General features: G+C 37.4%; 1 protein-coding gene across 1 annotated transcript in view; it reads right to left on the reverse strand.

Annotated features, from left to right (window-relative positions):
- The window catches only part of USP24 (ubiquitin specific peptidase 24), an 85,430-nt gene that overhangs the window by 30,307 nt on the left and 32,333 nt on the right, over positions 1-22,790 (reverse strand). Inside the window, exons 24-37 of the mRNA XM_024739237.1 lie at positions 21,991-22,151; positions 15,426-15,487; positions 13,052-13,243; positions 11,747-11,864; positions 9,363-9,507; positions 6,940-7,059; positions 6,161-6,286; positions 5,426-5,524; positions 4,042-4,124; positions 3,501-3,645; positions 3,152-3,271; positions 2,503-2,723; positions 1,881-2,005; positions 681-822 (exon numbers count right to left, since the gene is read on the reverse strand). Coding sequence (XP_024595005.1) covers positions 681-822; positions 1,881-2,005; positions 2,503-2,723; positions 3,152-3,271; positions 3,501-3,645; positions 4,042-4,124; positions 5,426-5,524; positions 6,161-6,286; positions 6,940-7,059; positions 9,363-9,507; positions 11,747-11,864; positions 13,052-13,243; positions 15,426-15,487; positions 21,991-22,151 — 1,859 coding nt within the window. The remainder of the gene's footprint in view (positions 1-680; positions 823-1,880; positions 2,006-2,502; positions 2,724-3,151; positions 3,272-3,500; positions 3,646-4,041; positions 4,125-5,425; positions 5,525-6,160; positions 6,287-6,939; positions 7,060-9,362; positions 9,508-11,746; positions 11,865-13,051; positions 13,244-15,425; positions 15,488-21,990; positions 22,152-22,790) is intronic.

A 22,790-nucleotide genomic window follows, 5' to 3' on the forward strand; every position in this document is an offset into this window, starting at 1 on the left:
ACGCATAATCTTCCATCAGGATAACACAAGACTGCATGTTTCTTTGATGACCAGGCAAAAACTGTTACAGCTTGGCTGGGAAGTTTTGATTCATCCGCCGTATTCACCAGACTTTGCACCTTTGGATTTCCATTTATTTCGGTCTTTACAAAATTCTCTTAATGGAAAAAACGTCAATTCCCTGGAAGACTGTAAATGGCACCTGAAACAGTTCTTTTCTCAAAAAGATAAAAAGTTTTGGGAAGATGGAATTATGAATTTGCCTGAAAAATGGCGGAAGATAGTGGAACAAAAGGGTGAATACATTATTCAATAAAGTTCTTGGTGAAAATAAAAAATGTGTCTTTTATTTTTACTTAAAAACTGAAGGCACTTTTTGGCCAACCCCAAACTATGCACTGGACATAAAGTGTACTCAATAAATGAGATTTAAAAAAAAATCTCTATTCTAGAATAAAATAATTTCTATGCATGTTTCTGAAAACAAAATAACTTCTTGCCAAGGAAATAATGACCAGGTAGCAGCAAGAAGAAAGAAAAGGGGTAGAGGGATTTACTTATTTTCTTTTTAGAATTTCTCTCTAGCTTAGCTAATTACCCTTAAATCCCAAACAGCATACTCTGAAGATCATGGTATCACCTACTGCAATCACACAGCAAATTACAGAGGAGAAACTCACAGAGAGAGGTCCTCAGCTTCCTGCCGCACAACGCTGACTCGACTTTTCTTTGGTAACACAGGGGAGTTCTGATCAGACACTCTTTGGTAGAAGAGCATATAGGCGTTCCAGTATCTTCGGCGTACATCAGTATATGGGTTCGCTTCATAACGAGACAATAAGAAAAATCTCTTTGTAAATAAAAAAGGGTTTGTTTTTTTTTTGTCCTGACAATCTATAACAAAGGACCCACAAATCCAGCAAGTAATTACTTACTAAATTTGTTAAATGGAAAGCGTAAGTGAAGTGTGTGTCTTTTTAGAGCACTGCTTAAAATCACTCCGAAGGTGATGCAGAGGGGCAGAGAGTAAGGAGGTGTATGGTAGCAGAGTAGGGGAAAGAAGTAAACATTCCGAGGCATGTGGAAATTTAATCAAAAGGCAAGTAACATTTAAAAATAAGTTCTGTGGCATAGGATGGGATTATAATTGGCCTCACTTAACCATTTCTGCATAGAAGAGCCAAATTCAGGTAAATTTTGGCAATGACACTATGTTCAGCTAATAAAGGTTACTACCATTAGATGCATGACTACCATGGTCTGGTGTCAAAATCTAACATTGTGGATCTCATACAGGTGGAAAAATTTAAATGCCCCTAGAGTATTTCAAAATCAGGTTTCAAAAATGTCAAGGTCTCTGAAAAATATTTCTTCTTCAAATAGCAAATTCTGATAGGATTCTGTGATGTACTTTTCCTTATATTTTTTCTTCTGGGGGTAGAGTTGTGGAAAGATTCCTTTACCACACTGCATAACAAATAAGGTTTTAAAAACACAGGTGCTAGAAATGTCTTCTCCATTAATCACACCTCTACATAAGTGAAAAGGAAATTTGAAAATTTTAGTAGACGACTACTTCTGAAACTATTTTTAAGGTTGAAATTCTTTCAAGTTGTTCTTTAATATTCATTTCTTCCATTTAACTCACCCCCCATCCCAGGGCTGTTGTAAGGAATTATTTAAAAAGAATTCTGTAAGCAGCTTGAACCTTTTCACCCTGGCTATCAAGGAGTTCGTGGATCTACATGGCGAGAGCAGTAGTATGTAAAAAAAGTAAAATCTTTTCTATTTTTATATAAAAAATACTGCTTCCAATTTGATAGAAAACTATAAATTAAGAAAATAAAACTAATGGAAAATATATATTTGCAAATACTTACTTTGATCATAAACTTTTGGTCTATATTCCCCTCCAAAGCATTCGTACTCTAGAGTCTCATCATTTAGGTCAAATTCTTCTATAACTGTGTCATTAAATTTATACCACTTTCCTTTTCCACATCCCCTAGAGCACAGATTTGATAAAATAAATATTATGAAGTTACAAATCAAACATCCCCATCCCCAGCATTTATCTCTATGTATTGTCTACAAATACAGCAGGTAATTACCATTTGAAAACACCTAAGAAAAATATGGCAACAGTTACTTCAATTTCTTAAACAACTTTTCAAATTGAAGGGATAAAACAATTGCAACAAGTTTTTAAAATCCAATATGAAATAAGATCAAAGAACAATGTGAAAGCTTCTTTGCACCGTAATGATAAGTGTGGATGACAAAGTAGGGCAGAGAGAGCAGAGGGGAGATATAGGCGGGGCAGGGGGAGCGGAGGAGGGATATAGGAGGGCAGGGGGAGTGGAGGAGGGATACAGGAGGGCAGAGAATGCATAGCAAAGACATAGGAGGATAGGGGTAGCAGAGGAGAGGTACGGCAGGGCAGGGAATGGAGGAGAGACTACTGGAAGGGTGGAGTGAGGGAGCGGTACGAGAACCCCTTACCGCCTGTCCTTGATGAAGGAATAGTAGTGGCCTGCATGTGCCTGCCCACTATGTACAATAACGCCGACAAGTTCGTAGTTTTCTGTGAGGGCAACTTTTTTTCGTGGAGATCCTCCACCTCCCTGATCCATATTTCGCCCGTTTTCACCAACTTCCGCAGATGAATCTTGGCGAGCCATTCCTGAAACTGTGTAAGGCTCCATGTTTAGCATCCAGGGAAACTATTTAAAAAGCAAAAAGAGCACATTAATGTTGGTTAGTAACATATAGGGTCACACCCAGTTAAGTCTGTACAAAGAAGAGGGATGTGTTTTTCTAATTTAAGCTAGGACTACCCTCCAATTCAAGTACACAACTTCAGAATGGCTGAAAAGTCTAGGAAGGTTTAAGCAGTCTCTTGCTTGAGCATTAAGGAAAGGATTTCACTTCATAGCTGTCACTAGGATGCCTTCTAGAAATGAGGGTTACTGTCTAGAGATCTGCCGGTTCCACTAGCAGCAGCTGCTTAAGACGAGGGGCTGTGCACTTCTCAGAATGCTGAGACCACAGCCTTTCACATTTTAGATGAAATTTGAAAATATAAAAAGGAAACAATAAAGGGAGTACAGTAATAATGGTTATTAAAAAACCAAGAAAAAAAATAAGTTACCCTTATCTGTTCATCATATTTAATGGAGCGTCCACTCTCCCAGTCAAATCCAAATCTCATCAGGTGGATGACCAAGACACTAGGTAACGACTTAATACAGGTCCTTTTCACTGTTGTTCTCTAAAGAGAAGCAAAACCCAATTATCTCCATTGAGACAATAAAATAACAAAGTAATTAATATGAAGGTCACAGATTTCTACAGGGCTTTCCCATCTCTGTGAACACAAGTCATGACACAATTTAATGGCAGTAACAATAGGAGCTTAATATTGATCTTACATAAAACATAAAGACGAAGTCCATGAATAACAAATTAATCTTGTGTTTTGAAAAGGGCAAATGTAATACCTTTTCTTTACACTTTTCACAGTAATATGCATTACTTCCCTCTAGAACTTCTCCTCTAACAAACTGGTCCAAAGAAATTTCCAAACTCTGACAGGAAGTAACTCCTAGATTGAGAGCCATGAAAGCTTCCTCACGCTCATATCTGCTTGGGAAATAATAGAAACACCATATCAGCAATGGAATTTAAAAATCTTGAAATTACCACAATACTTGAGATTGAACACAGAACTATTGATACATTCCTAATCACTATAATTAACACACACCTTCTTCTCATCCTTCTGAAAGTATACTAAATAAAAATGCCAATTTTTGACCACTTAGAATTGCTTAAAATTATGAATTTCAACAAAGAAATTGTAGAAATAGAAATTAATTCCCTGAAAATTTCCCCAAAGAAATTTAATTCAATAAACATTTATAGATCCATTAGGAGATATATCTGCAAACCTCTCAATGAATAAAAAATTTACAACATTCTAGAAGAATCATTCAAAAATGATGGTGATTATTTTCTGATGTCAGTGTTATCTTCACTAACCTGTGAGGACAGTCCTTACAGATCTTTTGATCAGAATAGATGCCCTGAAAAGTATTCTTAAAAATTTGGTCTCTCCCCATTTTCTGTTGAAATAAAAAGTTAAAATTTTAGTTGATGCCTCTAGAACTTTTAGGTTGTTTATACAGAATTTTACTTAGACCTGAGGTAAAGCACAGATTTTAATTTAACCAACAAAATAAAACAAGTCAGCTTAGTAGTTTAAGCTGGGAACTAATGAAAGAATTATAACCCATGAGACCCGCTGCCAGAGTAATGCAAATGACCAGAGAAGGAAGAGGAGTGCCGTCAGCCACACTGATGACAGGATTCAGAAGGATTCAGGTGATCCATGATGACCCCGAATCCTTCTCCCCTTGCCACAATTACCAAGCTAGGAGTAACCCTCCATGATCTTTTCTTTTTTCTTGTGGATAGAATGCTACAAATTTATAAGTTATTTTTATTTATTTTTTTGGCTGCACTGTGCAGGATTCAGGATCTTAGTTCCCCAACCAGGGATCGAACCCGTGCCCCCTGCAGTGGAAGTATGGAAGTCCTAACCACTGGACTGCCAGGGAAGTCCCTATAGGTTATTATTATTATTTTTTCCCAGTTGTGCCGGGTCTTAGTTGCGACAGGTGGGCTCCTTAGCTGTGGCTCACTGGCTCCTTAGTTGCGGATCGCCAGCTCCTTAGTTGTGGCATGCTAACTCTTAGTTGCAGCATGCATGTGGGATCTAGTTCCCCAACCAGGGATTGAACCCGTGCCCCCTGCAGCAGAAGTGTGGAGTCCTAACCACTGGACCGTGAGGGAAGTCCCTATGAGTTATTTTTTTAAAAAGAAATGGATAACTTGTGCCTACTGAGAGGAGAGGCAAATGCTGGCAGTGATGGGAGGCTGTCTGTATCTTAGAAGGCAATACCACTTAGGAAGTTTGTGACACATTTTCCTGGGTAGAGGTAGAAAGCTTTGGGTCGCACAACCACAAACAACTTTTGAACCTGGTCCTTTTTGTACCCTTTGACAAAGCAAAACAGCTCTGCACGGGGCCTTCAGTTCACCGGTGACAGCAGCACTCCTCTGAGGCCAGGTTACTTCAATGCAGACACAGAGCGTGTAGCTACAAATGGTTATCATTATGGGGTATAGGTTAAGAGTTACATACTTTATCAAGTGTCAGATGAATTAAGAAGAAAATGAATCTATAATCTATAGTGTTCTGTATATATTTTGATATTCAAACCCAGAAGAAATGAATTACTGTTGTGGTATTAAAGATGATCACTTTCTGATTTGTCAGTTTCATAGTAATCCCAAATCCTAAACCACTGCTCTCATGTTACAGAGTTTGAGGGAGTTAGAGGGAAAATGAAACTTTTTCTACCTTGAGATATTCATCCATCTGATCGATGAGACTGGTGAAGAATTCATATGCATCCTGTTGTTCTCTCACATAAAGTTCTTTGTTCCACATCTTGAAAATCTATGTAACAAGAATTAAATATGTTGTGACAGGAAAAGTAGCAATTTCTGAATATGGTAGAAAAGGAAAATGAAAGCGTCCTTAAATGCTTCTAAAAACCAAGTTCACTATTAGGGTATAAAAGTTTCTACTGATGTGAGATTAGCTTGCATTCAGCCATCTATGTTTTTCCTCGGTCCCTTTATACTAAGTCTATGAAACCATAGAGGGTGAGATCTAAGGCCAGGGAACAGAGTTTCTCTCTTAGAAACTAACCAACCTATAGGGGAAAATATAAGGTAAAACACAGTAAAGCAATGTTTTGGAAGAATGGTCTTTATTTAGAGGTATTAGTGAAATTGGCATAAATTCAGAGCAATAATTTGAACAAATATTTCAAACAGCTAAATAAGAATAATGGGAAATAGTCAAAACATTTAAGATTAGCAAAACCCTAGAAATTATAAATGACTATTCTCAACATTCTAATCACTTGACTCAAGCTTCAATGCCAATAAGAATGGTATAGACATTTCTTTTATAGGTTCTTGGCAATGGGATTAGTCTAGAGTCAATAAACAAGACACTAGAGAAAGAATGCAGCCACACTCCAAATACCTAACACCCTTCAATCTAAAGAGTTACTGGGTAAAATACCTTCCAGAAGTTCTCAGGTACATAGTACTGCAGCTTGCTTTCCATCAAATGCCCAAAGAGAGACTGCACTTGGTAGAATACACTATCGTCTGGATTGTCCGTGTCATCATCCACTGAAAGTAATGACTAAAAAGAAATGAACTGTATTAAATTAGAAATATTCAACTGCTTTCAGAAAATCTTGACTTCTGTATGTGTGAGTACCCATGCTCCTTCAGAATGGTATGTATGTTTGTATATGGCTATAACTCGGCATATGTTTAGCTTCAACGCTTCCTAGCTGGTGTAATCATGAATAAATCATCTCTTTGAGCTTCTGTTCGATTATGAAAAACTGGAACTAGTAATGCCAGGATCTCTATAAGAAATAAGTGTGACATGATGACACACAGAATATTCTCAAAACTATTTCATAGCTTTGCTATATCACAAGCTACTAATAGATTATTACAGAATGCTAACGATAGAGTCTAAATATTTCTAAAATACCAAAAGTGTTAGTAGCTTTATGGAATACAATTTGAGAATAATTGAGGAGTTCAAAAATCACATTAAGTCAAATCCATCTGTCAAACAGGCAGCATGTTACCTCAGCAGATATACAAAAATATGTGACTATGAACAATGTCATCTATACAGATTTCAGAAGCTACTAGAGAATCTCTAATTATGTCCAGTTTAGTAAACCCCAAAATGCAATATATGAATATGGAACAGTTCTCAGGCAATGTACACATACATCATTTATGATACTAAACAGGAAAGAGGAAGAAAATCACCTCCGGGAGACCAGGTTGCATATACAGCTGTTGGAAGACTGCATTCATGTAACATGTAGCGCCACCATTCCTCAGTCCCACAAACCCTGAGCTGGACCTGCTATCCACTGGGGGAAGGTACTAGGAAAGAGAGGAGCAGAAAGAGAGAGAGAGAATTAGTATCTCTGCCACCAGCACATTTCCTTACAGCTTTATGGGATGTCTGAGAGGAAAAGAGAGATACAGATTTATCCATTCAGTGTGTTACGAGTTATGTAGCAAACCTATGTTCACGAAGTACCTCTGCAGATGCAATACAAATCTAAAACTACTATCTCAATGTTTCCTTTTAGTTCCTAAAGTACCTCACATATATACGAAGCATGTACCTATACATCCACTATGTAGTCTTGCATTTAGTCACTTGATTATCATTCGACAAACATTTCTTAAGAGCACAATGTGCCAGGCATTGTGCCAGAGACATGAGAGAGAGCAGAAATGTATTTAGTGCTTGATCTCAAGGAGCTTACATTATAGTAGGGTATATATTAATTAAGTAAAAATACTGATATATATTTACAAACTGAGGTAGTAATCTGAAAAGTAGGAAGGGTTCTATGAAGTGTTTACTATAAGAATCCTAATCTGTCTGGATAGTCAAGGAAGGCTCATATTCCTTCCCTTCCTTTTTTTTTTTTTTTTTTTTAGTATGTGGGTCTCTCACTGTTGTGGCCTCTCCCGTTGTGGAGCACAGGCTCCGGACGCACAGGCTCAGCGGCCATGGTTCACGGGCCCAGCTGCTCCGCGGCAGGTGGGATCTTCCTGGACCGGGGCACGAACCCGCGTCCCCTGCATCGGCAGGCGGACTCTCAACCACTGTGCCACCAGGGAAGCCCCTTCCCTTCCTTTTTTGAGAAGGTAATATTCTTCTATTGAACTTCCTCTAATAAGCATGCCATTAAGTAAGTATGTAAACACCCTAGCATTTCACTTAAGGATGATCTGTAACAATGTAGGTTCCAGGACAGTATTTTTCTAGGTAGAAATCATCTAGAAAAGGCATCTTGGTTACAAGTTCAACATGGCACTTCAATGGATATTGTAATGACACACTCTGAAATGCTATTACAGCAGAATCTCGGTTCTAATCCTATGACCAGAATCATGTTACCTGCATATATCAAGTATGTGTAACCATGTAATAACTAACCAATTGACAAAACCCTGGAGGTCTTCTGGACTGAAAGGAATTGCTAAATATCACATACTTTTCATTAACATTCAACATGCACTTAGAGCAGCGTGATTTCTAAGACCTAATTAACAGTGTAATTTATTTGTAGTCCAAAGCACAGACTAAAAAAAAAAGTATAAAATAAGAAAAACTGGTTCATAACAGTGCTAAAAATGTAAGTATTTATATGACAAATATGTTCACTATGCTGATATAATCCCTGACTTATTAAAATAAGATTGTCATTTTAATCTGATTATTAAATAAATGCATGTAAAACTTAAAGCATAGCATAAAGTAAGCATTATAAACTGAACAGTTCATACCAAAATAGTTCCCAATTTACGCTTTCACATTCCACTTTGCAAGTGCTCTTTCCTCTACTTAGAACACCTGTTCTCACTTCTTTTCCTGCCTAACTTGTATGTTCCATAGTACTCAGCTCAGGCATCCAAAGGGATGAGACTGCCTCTTTATGACGTTAGTGGAGAATGCTTTAAAAGTGTCCTCCCACTCCTGGTCTGGTATTCCAGGGCATCTGTAGCTCGTTCCCCTCTTGCAGATCCCGACATATACAAAGCTGTCCGTGGCTTCTCATGTATGGAATGACCTTCCTACCTTGCTTCAATTGGCTCATCACTCTTAAGGGCTCTATTTTAAATTCCATCATTTCTAAGAAGCTTTTTCTAAAACACCACCATCTGGTGTTGAAGTGCCTCTCTGTTAGTAGAGCATTCAGGACATACCTCAATCTTAGTGCTGGGTTCTATCTTCATTTCTGAGCTCCAAAAGCCAACAACACCTTAGCGCATAGTAAACTCAATAAATCTTAGTTGAATTTAAGTGAACATAGACTATACTGTGACAGAACCAATGGTTTCTGGAATTTGTAGCTCTAGTGCCTGGCACTGTGCCATGCATAGTTCCTCAAAAAATAGATTCAAATGCTACTTTTTACTGAGAGTAATTATCAACTGACTTGAAAATCTCTCCTCTTCTTTAATCAAAAGGGTACCATTTAGTAATATATTACGGTGTATTAGTGTAATACACTAGATTATAGTTGATTTGAGTACGTGAATTTGATAAGCAAAAGAATAACACTGACTTTCTTTGTGACTAGGATAATGCAAACATAGTTTTAAAATACTATGTTTAAGAGAGCATTCTAAAAAAAATTAAGTGCATTGAGGTCTAGAAAACTTACATCAAACTCCTTGGTAAGAGCAGGATCAGGTTGATGATGCATAGAAAGTAGTTCTTTTGTAATAATCTGAAGATTTGAAGGTGAGCTATCAGCCAGCATTACAAGGACTTCGTAGGCTGCCAATCGGCTATTCACTGTACTACATCTAAAAACAAACGACACGAGTCAATTTCAACAGTGAATACTTACTTACGTCGCTCATTAAACTAAATCAACATTTGAAATGAAAATATAAGAGCTGCAATTCCTAAAACAGGGTCAAGTCAGGTCTGATGGCACAACCTAGTAATCTAGTGGGAGGTGCTTACTTAACAAAGGAAGAGACCATGAATACAGGCGGGATGATTATGGTTTAGAGCTAAGTATCTTCTTGGCCTGATGATAGAGTAGCAAATCTTTCAATTATGACTCCAGATTATTATCTAAGGGATGGATCAGCAAGAATAGAGAACAGAGAGTCTGAAAACTTTACCAAAAACACAACATGGAAATAACTATCTTTCAATTAAAGTAGGTAGAAAGAAAGGTTTTTGTAGATACTGCCCTGAAATTCAAATATCTACATGGCAGAAAGCTATACAAATCAGAACAGATGCCCATAAACATTTGCTGTGCACCTGCAGATAAAAAATTCTTCAAGGACACTAATCAACTTTCTATCTATGAAAACGTGGAGACAGAAATAGTTTGCCAAGTCAATTTGTTTAAAGTGACAATGAGCGATAACTAGCAAGCATTCTGCAGGACACCGAAGGCTTCTTTGCTGCTCACCTTTAGCAGAAATCATTTAGGGGATGGACAGTAATTTCTCACAGTCACCTAAGCCAACCTTGCATTTGTTAGGAGATCACAGGTTAGGAAGGATACACAGAAAAGAGGACATCCAACCTTTGAGAGAAACACTTATGGAGTGGAGTGTGGGAGATGTGTTTAAGAGGGGGTTGAAGGGCATGGAGATCAGAACTGCATCAGGCACTGAGGACAAGAGCCATGGAGCTGGCACTGTCCTTTGCTTCTTACCTGCATTGCTGGGTTGCAAGGGACAGGTAAAGAATGAATAGAAGGTACCATATATACAGGTTAAACATTATAAGAAGTTCTTTTGTTGGTGTGATATAAGAATAGCATTATTTGTGAAAAGACTTTCTGTGTACTTTAAATCTCTTTCTGGCTTTCGTGTTTAGGTGGGAAAAGGCTGGGAGTCACTGTGATAAATGAACACCATTCAGTACACTGGATGAAACAAAATGTTTCCTTTTCTATTCAAGGCACTGTATATGAGTAAAAAAAGACACAACTCCTCGTTGACGGATGTATTACTTTTAATAATTACAAATGGAAGAATTCATGAAAAAAATTTCAGTAAAACTGCTGAAAATTTATTTTCTCTGTTCACTGAAAACTGAAATACTCATGTGTTTCTACTGCTTTAATAAAAGACTCCTGCAGAGCTAGCACCAAATCTTCCAGAACAAGACTGGGGCAGAGGTAAGGATGCGAATGACAGTGTGAGGGACACCCCAAGAGTTTTAATGAAGGTTTACTACCTAAAACAGATTTTGCTAATAAGGAATCTCTAGATAGAGAAATATTCACACATGGTAAGATACCTCTTAAGATTCCATAAAATACTGCTTATTATGCCTTGCCCATTTCAATAACCACTGAAATTGTATGGGAATTTTTTTCACTGGTTAAATACCAAATCCTCAGTTTCTTCAGGATTACTCAATTAACTCTGGTTTTCGTGAGAAAAGAATGAGGTTAAGTTAGATTCAGAGTAAATAAGATGGCAGCTTGTAGCTGCCTCTTCCTATTTCTAAGAGTACAAACATCACCCACGAAGGGTCAACATTACAAAAGATCTTTCATCTTTCTACCCATAAAAACTAATATAAAATTTGACTCTAAAATTACCACTAATTATCACCGCTAGTGATTTACCACTAATAAATCACTAGCAGTTTTAATTATAAGGACACAGTCAATGCTCAGCAAATCACAAGGTTCATGCACTAAAGCACCTATGCTTTTCTCCTAGCAGAAAGAAACCCTCAAGACTCAGAGCCTGTTTATCTTTACTTCGGAAGCAATTCTTACAACCTCCGTTTCTTCTGGAATTTGTTACTGACCAAGTTAACCACATTATTACTTATTCTTCCATCTTGATGATAATAATAGTACCAGCTCAGCAATCACTATGTGCCAGGCAGGCTTTATCCTAAGCCCCCTCACATGCATTTCTTTATACAGTGGATAATGTCTTACAAGCTACACACACTCACACGATGGAAGACAAACTCCAAGTTAAGAAAATCTTTTTTGGACTAAAGTTTCGAATTAGAATTTTTACCAAAACTGAACACAACGTGCATTTTCCATACTTTGGATGAAAGTCCTGTTGACTGATGGCGGCACTGCCAGCTGGAGAATGACTATTTAAAATAATTCTAGAAGCTCGGAAAAGGAAGTCATCTAATAATGGTTTAATGAGTGATGAACCTGGAATAGAGCATAATATTCATGTTGAGGATGAACACATATTTTAATTCAAAGATCTTGTCTTGCACTTTCATATCAGAGCAGCAAAGGCACCTGAGGCCACCCAAAGGCAAGGCATTCAATTTAACTTGACGCTCATTTTTTGAGCTCTTATAATACATGGCAAAGATCTGTGGGGCAGAGGAGTGGGGATGGGTGGGAGAGTCGGGACAGGATGCAAAGATAGACAAGCGAAGGAACCTTCCTTTATGAGCTTAAAATAGAGTGAAAGGAGTTAAACTTTCACTTTAGAAACACAAATGCCAAGAACATCACAAGGCAGACGGTTTGAGTGAATAATTAACTTTTACTTTGGGCATAGGGGAATCCAAATAAAAGTTTTTAAAACTTTAAAAATCTTTAGGTAAAAATGATGTGCCCGGGCTTCCCAGTTGGCGCAGTGGTTGAGAGTCCGCCCGCCGATGCAGGCGACGCGGGTTCGTGCCCCGGTCCGGGAAGATCCCACATGCCGCGGAGCGGCTGGGCCCGTGAGCCATGGCCGCTGGGCCTGTGCGTCCAGAGCCTGTGCTCCGCAACAGGAGAGGCCACAACAGTGAGAGGCCCACGTACCACACAAAAAAAAAAATGATGTACCCATCTCACCCTGGTTTAGAATCACTCTTTTCTATGTATCCCCAATAGCCAAGATTTTTATAGAACTCAGTTTGTGTGATAAAAGTGATAATTAACATTCTGATTTGTCTTCTGAATATAATTTATAATACCAAATATGGTTTAACAAATTATATGTGTATCCCACCATCCAGGGGTGGTGGTTGGGGGCTGCCTCTCCAGACAAGAATTATCCTTAAAAGAGGTAAGACATACAACGGACTGTATTTTATAAAGTATGTAACAGTAAAAAGAGAAGACAAAAACCTACTTTGATTTATAATTTTTATTTGTTGCTAAGTTATGTGAGCCAACTATTTTGAACGCTATAAAATTCTCTATATGGTTTAATGACATAGATAAAATACACCTTAAATTTGTTAGCCACTAAAATTCCAGACAATACCCTACTGTCTGAGGGTCAATTTTCTACGGGACATTTAGCACCTATCTTATTTTCCCAATTTCACAAAACACTATGGCAATAACTGAGAAATGAGGTACTCTATCACATGATAAGATGAAGTAATAATTACCAAGCATTTCCTTTTCTGCCCCACAGAGTGAAAGAAGGGTCTTGATGAGCCGTAAGTGTCCTGCCAATAAGATGTTATCTGCTTCACTGGTCTCACATTCAGCTGTGCGATTAGGTTCAAAGTTATCCAGCCAAGTAATCTCATCTTCGAGCATGGTAGCTGGGCTGATTCTTAACTGCTCCATTTCTGAAGCTAAGATGGAAAAACAAAACAAAACGACCTCTCATCCTGAAGAAAGAAGGATTTCTTTTCATGGAGTCAAAATCCTGAATTAAAGTAAGCAGAGACAAGTCTCAATCTTCTACTTCACAGATTAAAAAAAACTGTCATTAATGAACAGCAGCTGCCCACAGGACTATGAAGGCTCACACACGTCCGTTCCTTCCCTCCCTCCCTCCCTCTGTCACAAATCACACGGTACTGAGTGCCTCCTCTGTGCAGGTCACGGTGCTGACGCTGGGGGTACAAGATGAAAGGGAGACTCCTTGTTCCGAAGAAGCTCCTGTTTGGTGGTGTTAGCAGATGTCCCAGGGAAGAAACCCTTCTAGAGAAGGAAGGGGTCGAGGGGTGAAAGGAGAGCCATCATTCCCACCGTGTTACCTATGCCAAGGGAGGGGGGAGCCCTGTGAGGGAGAGAGGGGTCCGCAGCGCAGCAGCAGAATCCATGTTTCCGGATGATGGGCCAACCTCCAGAGAACCACTCTTTTGTATTATGTATTCCACTTTCCCCTCCCAACAAGGATTGAAAACAAGATTCCATGTTGGAAGCGGGGATTAGGGAGGAGAGCAGGAGTAATCATGCTCTCTTCCCACCGCACTGCAGGCACAGGCAGGCAAGGCCCCACAGAGTGAGGTGGAAAGGGATACTTCAGGCGACACTGTGCATCCTTGTTTCCTCATTTATGAAATGGGGCTAACACCTACGCTGCAGGGTGCTGTGTATACAGTGTCTAGTATAGGCACTGGCATACAGAAAATGCTCCAAAAATGGCAGATATTGCTTGTTTCAAGACATATTCTCTCCCTGCCCTCAACATCCCATTAAGGGATCTTGGATCCCTTACTTATGGCTCAATGGCACAGCAAAGGCCTACACTAATAACTTGTTCATGCATTCTGAGGATGTATGTGTCTCATACAACTCATGAGTCCAGTTCTCAAGCAGCAAAGCAGAATACCGTCTCGAAGTCCAAGCCAGAGAACAAACCTTCGCTGGCTGCTGCCCAACTTAACACTGAAAGCCTAGTTGAAAAATGCAGTCCTAGGCTAGGCTGTTAGATGGACATGTAGCCCATCCACCGCTCTAGATAGTACAGGTCTCATCCCTGAATCAAGATACATAGACTATATCATCTCAGGCTCCAACAAAACCAATTTCACTGCCCTGCTCAGAGCACCACGTCCTCAGCTTTTGAGAGACACTTATGAAACCCAGGAAGGCATCTGCCTTAGAGATGCTGGTGAGGCTTCTTAGTCACTGTCTTTATGTGTCCATTACATGAAGACCTTTGTGTGAAGTTTCTTTTAGGTTTGAGTGCTGGTGAAAAGATCTGTTTCTTTTGAGAAGCCATTCTGTTTCTTCCTCTAGGGTACTGAGAACAAACAAACAAATGAGGTTTCCTTTTTACCTTGGTCCTCCTCAAAACCTCATTCTGACTGTGTGGGGCTTTTCAGCCTGCACATACACAGGTTTTTTTTTTTTTTTACCTCCTGGTCTTGACATTCTTTTCCAATTAACATTTTTGTTGATCCCGACTTTCATTTTATTTATTTCCTATAGGCAGAAGCAAATCTTTCCTATAAACTTTGTGTAAAGAACAAGGAATAAACTAACGAACTCTTGACTGGAACAACTGAAATTTGCATAGAGGACTCCAACAAACCTTTGCATTATATAAGAGTAAGTACAGATGATTAAAATCTAAACACTCTAACAAAAGAGTTTGTAACAATGATATTGCAAACACCTAACACTAAACAATTACCTGACTTCTATCACTCACTTCTATTACTATCAACATATCTCAGCAGATTCCCTCTTTCCTTCAAACCTTCAAAACTGTCAGAATTGACTATAACGGAAAGACTCTTCTTAATAGTTCTGTATCAGTGTCATTAAAATATGAGCCTTTGACAATTTTTAAAATCAACAAATCTTCTAACACATTAATGGTTGGGTATATAATAGCAGAAGAGATACCTGGTACATGGGTTTACATGCTATTTCCAAGAAAATAAAATTCAACTTCAAACAATAATTTTAATGTTATTTATATCTGAGATACATTAAGTCAGATTTAGAAATGTCTGTCTTTCTTTTCTAGTCCTTCCCAACCCCTCCCCCAACATAAATCAAAGTTAGACATCTACTTACTTGTCAGATCATCTAATAATTGGCACCTCAGATCAAAATACTCCATGCACTGGGATAACAGTCTAAAAAACAGATTTCAGTTATTAAAAAAAGGCTGATTTGAGAATAAAAAAATATTTTCCTTGTAAGAATAAGTTCATAAAACAACTGAATAAGAGAATTTTCCTAAGCATAAAATAACTACATCAATTCAACTTCAGTATTTTAGCAAGACACACACTAGTGATTTTACTTATACAGATACAGTGTAGGAATAATAGTGTAAAGAGAGAAAACTTACTAAATCTATCACATTATGTAATGATGTACACAGTGACTGCATACATAATGCATTGATTAATTTGTTCAAATATCAACTGATACACACTAAGCACCTACTATATGCTTGGAACTGTTTTAGGGGAACAGTGAACAAAGGAGACAGACAACAGATGAAAAATACATACATATGTCAATTGGTGATAAGTGCTAAGAAGCAAAATAAAGTGGATAAAATAAGAAAAAAGTAAATTCTTTTATCTAGGATGATCAATGAAGCTTTTTCTGCAATTACAGAAGTGAAGAGCACAGGTTTTAAAGTCAGGTGGACCTTACTTTTAATCCTGGCTCCACTACTTACAGCTGGGTGTCCAGGGACAATTTATTTCAGTTGTCTCAGTTTTCTGATTTCTAAAATGCTTACTAGAGCATTAGAAATAAATGTGCACACATATACACAAACATAAAGGGCTCAAGAATGCACTAATGATGAGACTACATAATGAACCAAGAACTACGATTATTAAAAAAGTGGGGATAATAAAACTGCCAAACTCATTTGGCCATTGTGAGGATTAAATGATAAATGTATGCAAAGAATTTAGCATACTGTGTGGCACATAATCAGCTCGTGATAACTGCAATTATCATCACTACTATTATTATGGGAAAATATGTACCAAACTTGGGCATTAAAAAGTTGTGAAATGCAATTTTCAAATTATAAAAACACATAATTAAAAGACCCAATATTGTGTAAAATTAAATTTTACATTCAAGAGCTTCTCTGAGAGTGTATGTTAAAAAATTCATTTAATGCTTTCTGTTTCTTTCCCAAAGTTTAGAGGAACTTAATAACAAATCAAACTGTTAATGGTTAGTTATGTTAAATAATCTGACTCTTACAACAAGTAGAAGCACAACAGCTTACTACTTAAAAAATGGCTTACACATTTAAACTAAAGAATCACTGATCTAACTAGTTAATAAAAGGATTATCTGATTTTAGGAAACTTTAGCTAGGAAAAATTGGAATACTAAAGTAAAAAATGTACAAGGGCAAAAAAAGAAGTTTCTATAACTTTTAATCCACATGCCTTTATCAGGGAAAAATCATTCCCTGAAATTCTGGCTTTACATCACTGAAGACTTACTTTTCATGACCAGAAATACACAGCTAATGTCTATCTAATTTAGGTTAAATCTTAATGGTCAACTGCAAGTTTGTACAGCTAATGTCTATCTAATTTAGGTTAAATCTTAATGGTCAACTGCAAGTTTGTACAGCTAATGTCTATCTAATTTAGGTTAAATCTTAATGGTCAACTGCAGGTTTGCAAGTTTTAGTTAAACTAATTGTAAGTTTTAGTTAAATTTTTAAGTTTTATAAATCACTCACAATGATCTCATCTCAGAAACAAAAATCTTAACTTCTTTTGTTATTTATAAATTTATAACATTAAAATAGGCTAGATGCTTCAAAATAATATTTAAGTTGAGACTTAGACATGTGGGCCAGGAACCTCCATATATGAGAGTGTGTGAGAACATAATCAAGGTTGAAACAAACATTTAATCCTGAAATGAAGACTTGCAAACTGATAATATAACTCACTTCAAAAAAATTCTGAAGATTATATAACTTACAATTAGAAAATATAGGTATTTAAAAAAAAAGTCAGGGACAGATTGGAGAAGAAATCACAAGGAAAATTAGAAAAGATCTTGTGACAAATAAAAATGAAAACACAACATACCAAAAGTTATGGGATGTAGCTTTTGAAAACAGTGCTACTAGGGAAGTTTATTCCTGTATGTGCTTATATTAAAAAGGAAGAATGATCTCAAATCAACAACCTAATTTTACACCTTAAGGGACTAGGAAAAGAAGAACAAATCAAATCTAAAGCTAGTAGAAGGAAGAAAATATTAAGAATTAGAGTGAAGATAAATAGAGAATAGGAACACGATACACAAAATCTACAAAAGCAAAAGCTGGTTCTTCAAAAAGATTAACAAAATGACTCAAAAAAAGAGAGAAGACTCAAATTAATAAAATCAGAAATGAGTGAGGACACTACTGCCAATTTATAAGATAGTATATGAGCAAGTGTACACCAAACAAATTGGATATCCCAGACGAAATGGACAAATTCCTAGAAACATAACACTTTGGAAGATTAAATCAGGAAGAAATAGTGATTGCTTGCTATCACTAGCAAGAAGATTGAATCAATCAAAAACCTCCCAACAAAGAAAAGCCCTGGACCAGATGGCTTCACTGGTGAGTATTACCCAACAGTTAAAGAAGAATCAATACCAACCCTTCTCAAACTCTTTCCAAAAAACTGAAGAGGAGGGTACACTTCCAGCAAACCTAACTCAACAGTACATTTAAAGGATTTAACACCATGAACAAGTGAGACTGATACCTGGAATGCAAGGATGATTCAAAATACGAAAATCAATCAATGAATATACTACATTAACAGAATGAAGGAGAAAAACCCATGATCACCTCAACTGACATAGGTAAAAAAAATTGACAAAATTTAATGCCCTTTCATGATAAAACACTAAACAAACCAGGAGAGTAAGAAAACTACCTCAATCCAATAAAGGCCATATATGAAAGCCCCACAGATACTATCATGCTCAATGGTGAAAGACTGGAAGCTTTCCCCCACAATCAGGAACAAGGATGCCTACTTTCACTACTTCTATTTAACATAGTATTAAAAGTTCTAAGCAGAGCAATTAGGCAAGAATAAGAAATAAAAGACATCTAAATTGGAAAGACAGAAATAAAATGATCTGTTTGCAGATGACATGATTTTATATATGGAAAACCCTAAAGAGTTCACAAAAAAAACTGTTACAATAAATGAATTCAGCAAAGTTACAAAGATAAAAAATCTGTACATAAAAATCAGTTTCATTTCTATATACTAACAATGAACAAAGAATATGAAAAAAGAAAGACAACAATTCCACTTATAATAGCAACAAAAAGAATAAAATACTTAGGAATCAACTAAACCAAGGGAGCAAAAGACTTGTACAGTGAAAACTACAAACAATGCTGAAAGAAATGAAAGAAGACTTAAATAAATCTAAAGATATCTTATGCTTGTGGATCAGAAGACTAAATCTTGTTAAGATGCCAATATCCAAAATGATCTACAGATTCAATGCAATCTCCATTAAAATATCAATGATGTCTTTCACAGAAACAGAAAAACCCATCCTGAAATTCATATGGAATCTCAAGGGGACCCCCAAAGAGCCAAAACAATTCTGAGAGAGAAGAACAAAATTGGAGGACTCACACTTCCTGACCTCAAGCTTACTACAATGCTACAGCAATCAAAACAGGGAGGTACTGGCATAAAGCCAGACATATAGATCAAGGAATAGGAATAAAGAGCTCAGAAATAAACATGTATGCATGCATCTATGTATGTGTGTAAATATATAATATATATATATATATTTTTTTTTTTTTTCAAATGATTTTCAACAGAAATGTCAAAACCATTCAGTGGGGAAAGGACAGTCTTGAAAAAAATGGTGCTGAGATAACTGTATATCCACATGGAAAAGAATAAAGTTGGACCCTTACTTCACATCATACACAAAACAACTCAAAGTGGACCAAAAACCTAAATCTCACAGCTAAACCAATAAAACCCTGAAAAAAACCAGGGGAGAAACTTCCTGACATTAGATCTGTCAGTGATTTCTTGGATATGACACCAAAAGCCCAGGCAACAAGATAAAACAGAGAAACTGGACTTCATTAAAATTAAATACTTTTTGCACATCACAGGACACTATCAAGGGAGTGAAAGAAATCCCACAGAATGGGAGAAAATGTTTGCAAATCATGTATATAATAAGGGATTAATATCCAAAATATATAAAGAACAACAAAAAACAGATAACCTAACTTAAAAATGAGGAAATGGGGGACTTCCCTGGTGGTCCAGTGGTAAAGAATCCGTCTTCCAATGCAGGGGATGCGGGTTTGATCCCTGGTCAGGGAACTAAGATCCCACATGCCACAGGGCAACTAAGCCCACGTGCCATGAAATACAGAGCCCACGCGCTCTGGAGCCTGCATGCCACAACTAGAAAGAGAAAACCCACATGCCACAACTAGAGAGAAGCCTGTGCACCACAACGAAAGATCCCGCATGCTGCAACTAAGACCCAATGCAGCCAAAAAATAAATAAAATAAAAATAAATTTTTTTAAAAAATGAGGAAAAGACTTGAATAGACATTTCTCCAAAGAAGATATACAAATGGCCAAATAAGCACAAATGAGATACTCAAAATCACTAATCATTAGGGAAATGCAAATCAAAACCCTGAGATGCACATCACACCCATCAGGATAGTTAGTAACAAAAGCAAACAGAAAACAAGTGTTGGCAAGGATGTGGAGAATATGGAACCCTTACACATTGCTGGTGGGAATGTAAAATGGTACAGCCACTGTGGAAACAGTATGGTGGTTCCTCAGAAAAATCAAGCATACAATTGCCATATGACCCAGCATTTCTACTTCTGGGCATATACCCCAAAAAACTGAAAGCAGGACTCAAATTGGTATTTGTATACTCATGTTCATAGTGGCATTATTCATACTAGCTAAAAGGTGGAAACCAAATGTCCATCTATGGGTGAATGGATAAACAAAGCATGATATATACATACATTCAGTCTAAATAGAAATGAAACCCTGACCCATGCTGTAACATGGATGAACCCTGAAAATATTATGCTACGTGAAATAAGCTAGACACAAAGGACAAATATTGTATGATTCCACTTTTACGAGATACCTAGAATAGTCAAATTCATAGAGACAAAGTAGAACGGTGGTTGCCAGTGCCTTGAGGGAGGAGGGAAATGAATGGGGAGTTACTGTTTAATGGGAACAGAGTTTCAGTTTGGGATGACAAAGAAGTTCTGGAAATGGACAGTGGTGATGATTGCACAATAATGTATATGTACTTAATGTCACTAAGTTATACCCCAAAATGGTTAAAACGCTAAATTTTATGTTATGCACATTTTGCCGCAGTAAAAAAAAAAAATCTAGCAAATCTGAAAAAAAAAAATCACCTCCATGATTGTCTTTGAACTATCTCTCTTCATTTCCTTTGTCCATTTTTCTATTTGGCTATTGGTCTTTTGTGGTTTATAACAGCTCTTCACATATATTAGCAAAATTGGCCTTCTATCTGTCATATATATTATAAATCTATTTAGTCCGTTTAACTGACTTTTGACTCTACGGCATTTTTTTCCACATAGCAAATTTTAATTTTTATGGAGTCAACTTTATCAGTCATTTATCTAATGACTTCTTACTGGGTACATAGTTTCAGTTTAGGATGCTAAAAAAGTTTTGGAGATGGATGATGGAGATGGTTGCACAAAATTGTAAATACACTTAATGCCACTGAACTGTACACTTAAAAATGGTAAAAATGTTAAACATTCCGTTATGTATATGTTACCACACTAAAAAAAAAAAAAAAAAAGCCCAAGTTTGGATGCTTATATGTTAGGAGTTTAGAGTAGTTCTAACGTTTCTTCCCTCTAAGGGCTCTAATTTGTAAAGCATATACATATTGATTTCACAAGTCTCTGTGGCACCTTCTAAGCCCCAGAGCAAGGGCTCGCTGAATTAGAGAAACTGGCTTAAACTTGAGGTCAGTGTGGGATCTCTGATCTCCCAGCCTGGGCCTATACTGGGGCACCCCTACATGCAGGCTTGCCTAAGGAGACAAGATGGGACAGGCAGAATGGATTTACTCAAGTCATTCTCTGAGCCTGGACCTCAAGCCTTCTTCCATGCCCAGGCATGTATAAAACCAAGAAGGCAAGCTAGAAGGATACCCTAGTACCTCTAGACATGGAGTTATGAAGCAGGCTGAGCTAAGAAAGTGAGGTACAAGTGGACATGGGCAGTGTGACCTTTACACAGTGATCTGGCTTCAATCATGCAGCTTCTCAACCACCAGGTGAGTCCTCTTTCTCTCTGGGGTAGGGGGACCAAGAGGAGTGGAGGTGGGAGTTGGGGTGCTTGAGAGGAAGAAAGCCTGGTAATGTTTCTTCTAACTCTTCTGTCCTGAATGGGGAGAAAACCTGAAATGCCCTCTTTCAGGGTACAAATGTTGGAAGAGGAAAGGAGAAAGTCCTTCATCTCAATCATGCACTGTGGACTCTGGGGGAGCAGTACACAAATCATTATTCTCTTTCTGTATGACGTGAACTTTTTCATCTTTACGTACCTCTGATTGACTCCTCGCATAATACTAGTTGGGGACCAGAGAGGCAGCTGAGCAGTGAGAATCACACCTAGGAGAAACTGATTTGGCTTTTGCACATCCGGATGGGCAGAAGTATCTGTCTGACTAAGAGTATACAGTTGATCACAGGCAACACGGCGAATCTGAAATTACATTTTTAGTGGCAAAGGAAGTACATCAACCAACACTTACAGACTGCTTAAAAAATTATTTTCTTCCAAAGTCCACCTGTGAAGGATGCTGTAAGGGTTTGAGTATTTCAATCTTTAATGGTAAAGTTTACACTGAATAAACTCGGGCTAATTTAAAACAAGTGTAGTCTGGGAACTAATTTCCCAAATTATTCTAGTACTGTACTCTCATCAATAGGTTTATAATTTAATGTAAATGCAAATAAGGAAAACACTCTTCTGCAAGTGCCTCAAAGTTAACTTTCAAGGTCATATACAAAAATGAGGATTATAAAATCTAATGAAAGTTCATGGCTTGAGGTTGGGTCTTTCTTGATTTTGACCAACTTGTTGATGCTTAATGCTAGCTGCCTTGGCCAGCTATGGATACTGAACACTGGCTGTAAGATTTTTTTTATAAACAAACACAAGTTAATCATAGCACTAGTCTCTTGACTTTCAGTGAAATATGGAACAGAAAGGAGGGCAACAGTACAATGGTCACTTTGCTTTCAGAGGGCTCTGCGGCCTCTTTGTCTGATTCCCCGAGAGGACTAAACACCATCCCTTCTATACTCCCCACCCTGTCACAGGTATCCAGAGAGCCCATGC

This window comes from Neophocaena asiaeorientalis, unplaced genomic scaffold (genome assembly GCF_003031525.2).
Source record: "Neophocaena asiaeorientalis asiaeorientalis breed wild unplaced genomic scaffold, Neophocaena_asiaeorientalis_V1.1 scaffold138, whole genome shotgun sequence".
In the NCBI taxonomy this organism is placed as follows: domain Eukaryota; kingdom Metazoa; phylum Chordata; class Mammalia; order Artiodactyla; family Phocoenidae; genus Neophocaena; species Neophocaena asiaeorientalis.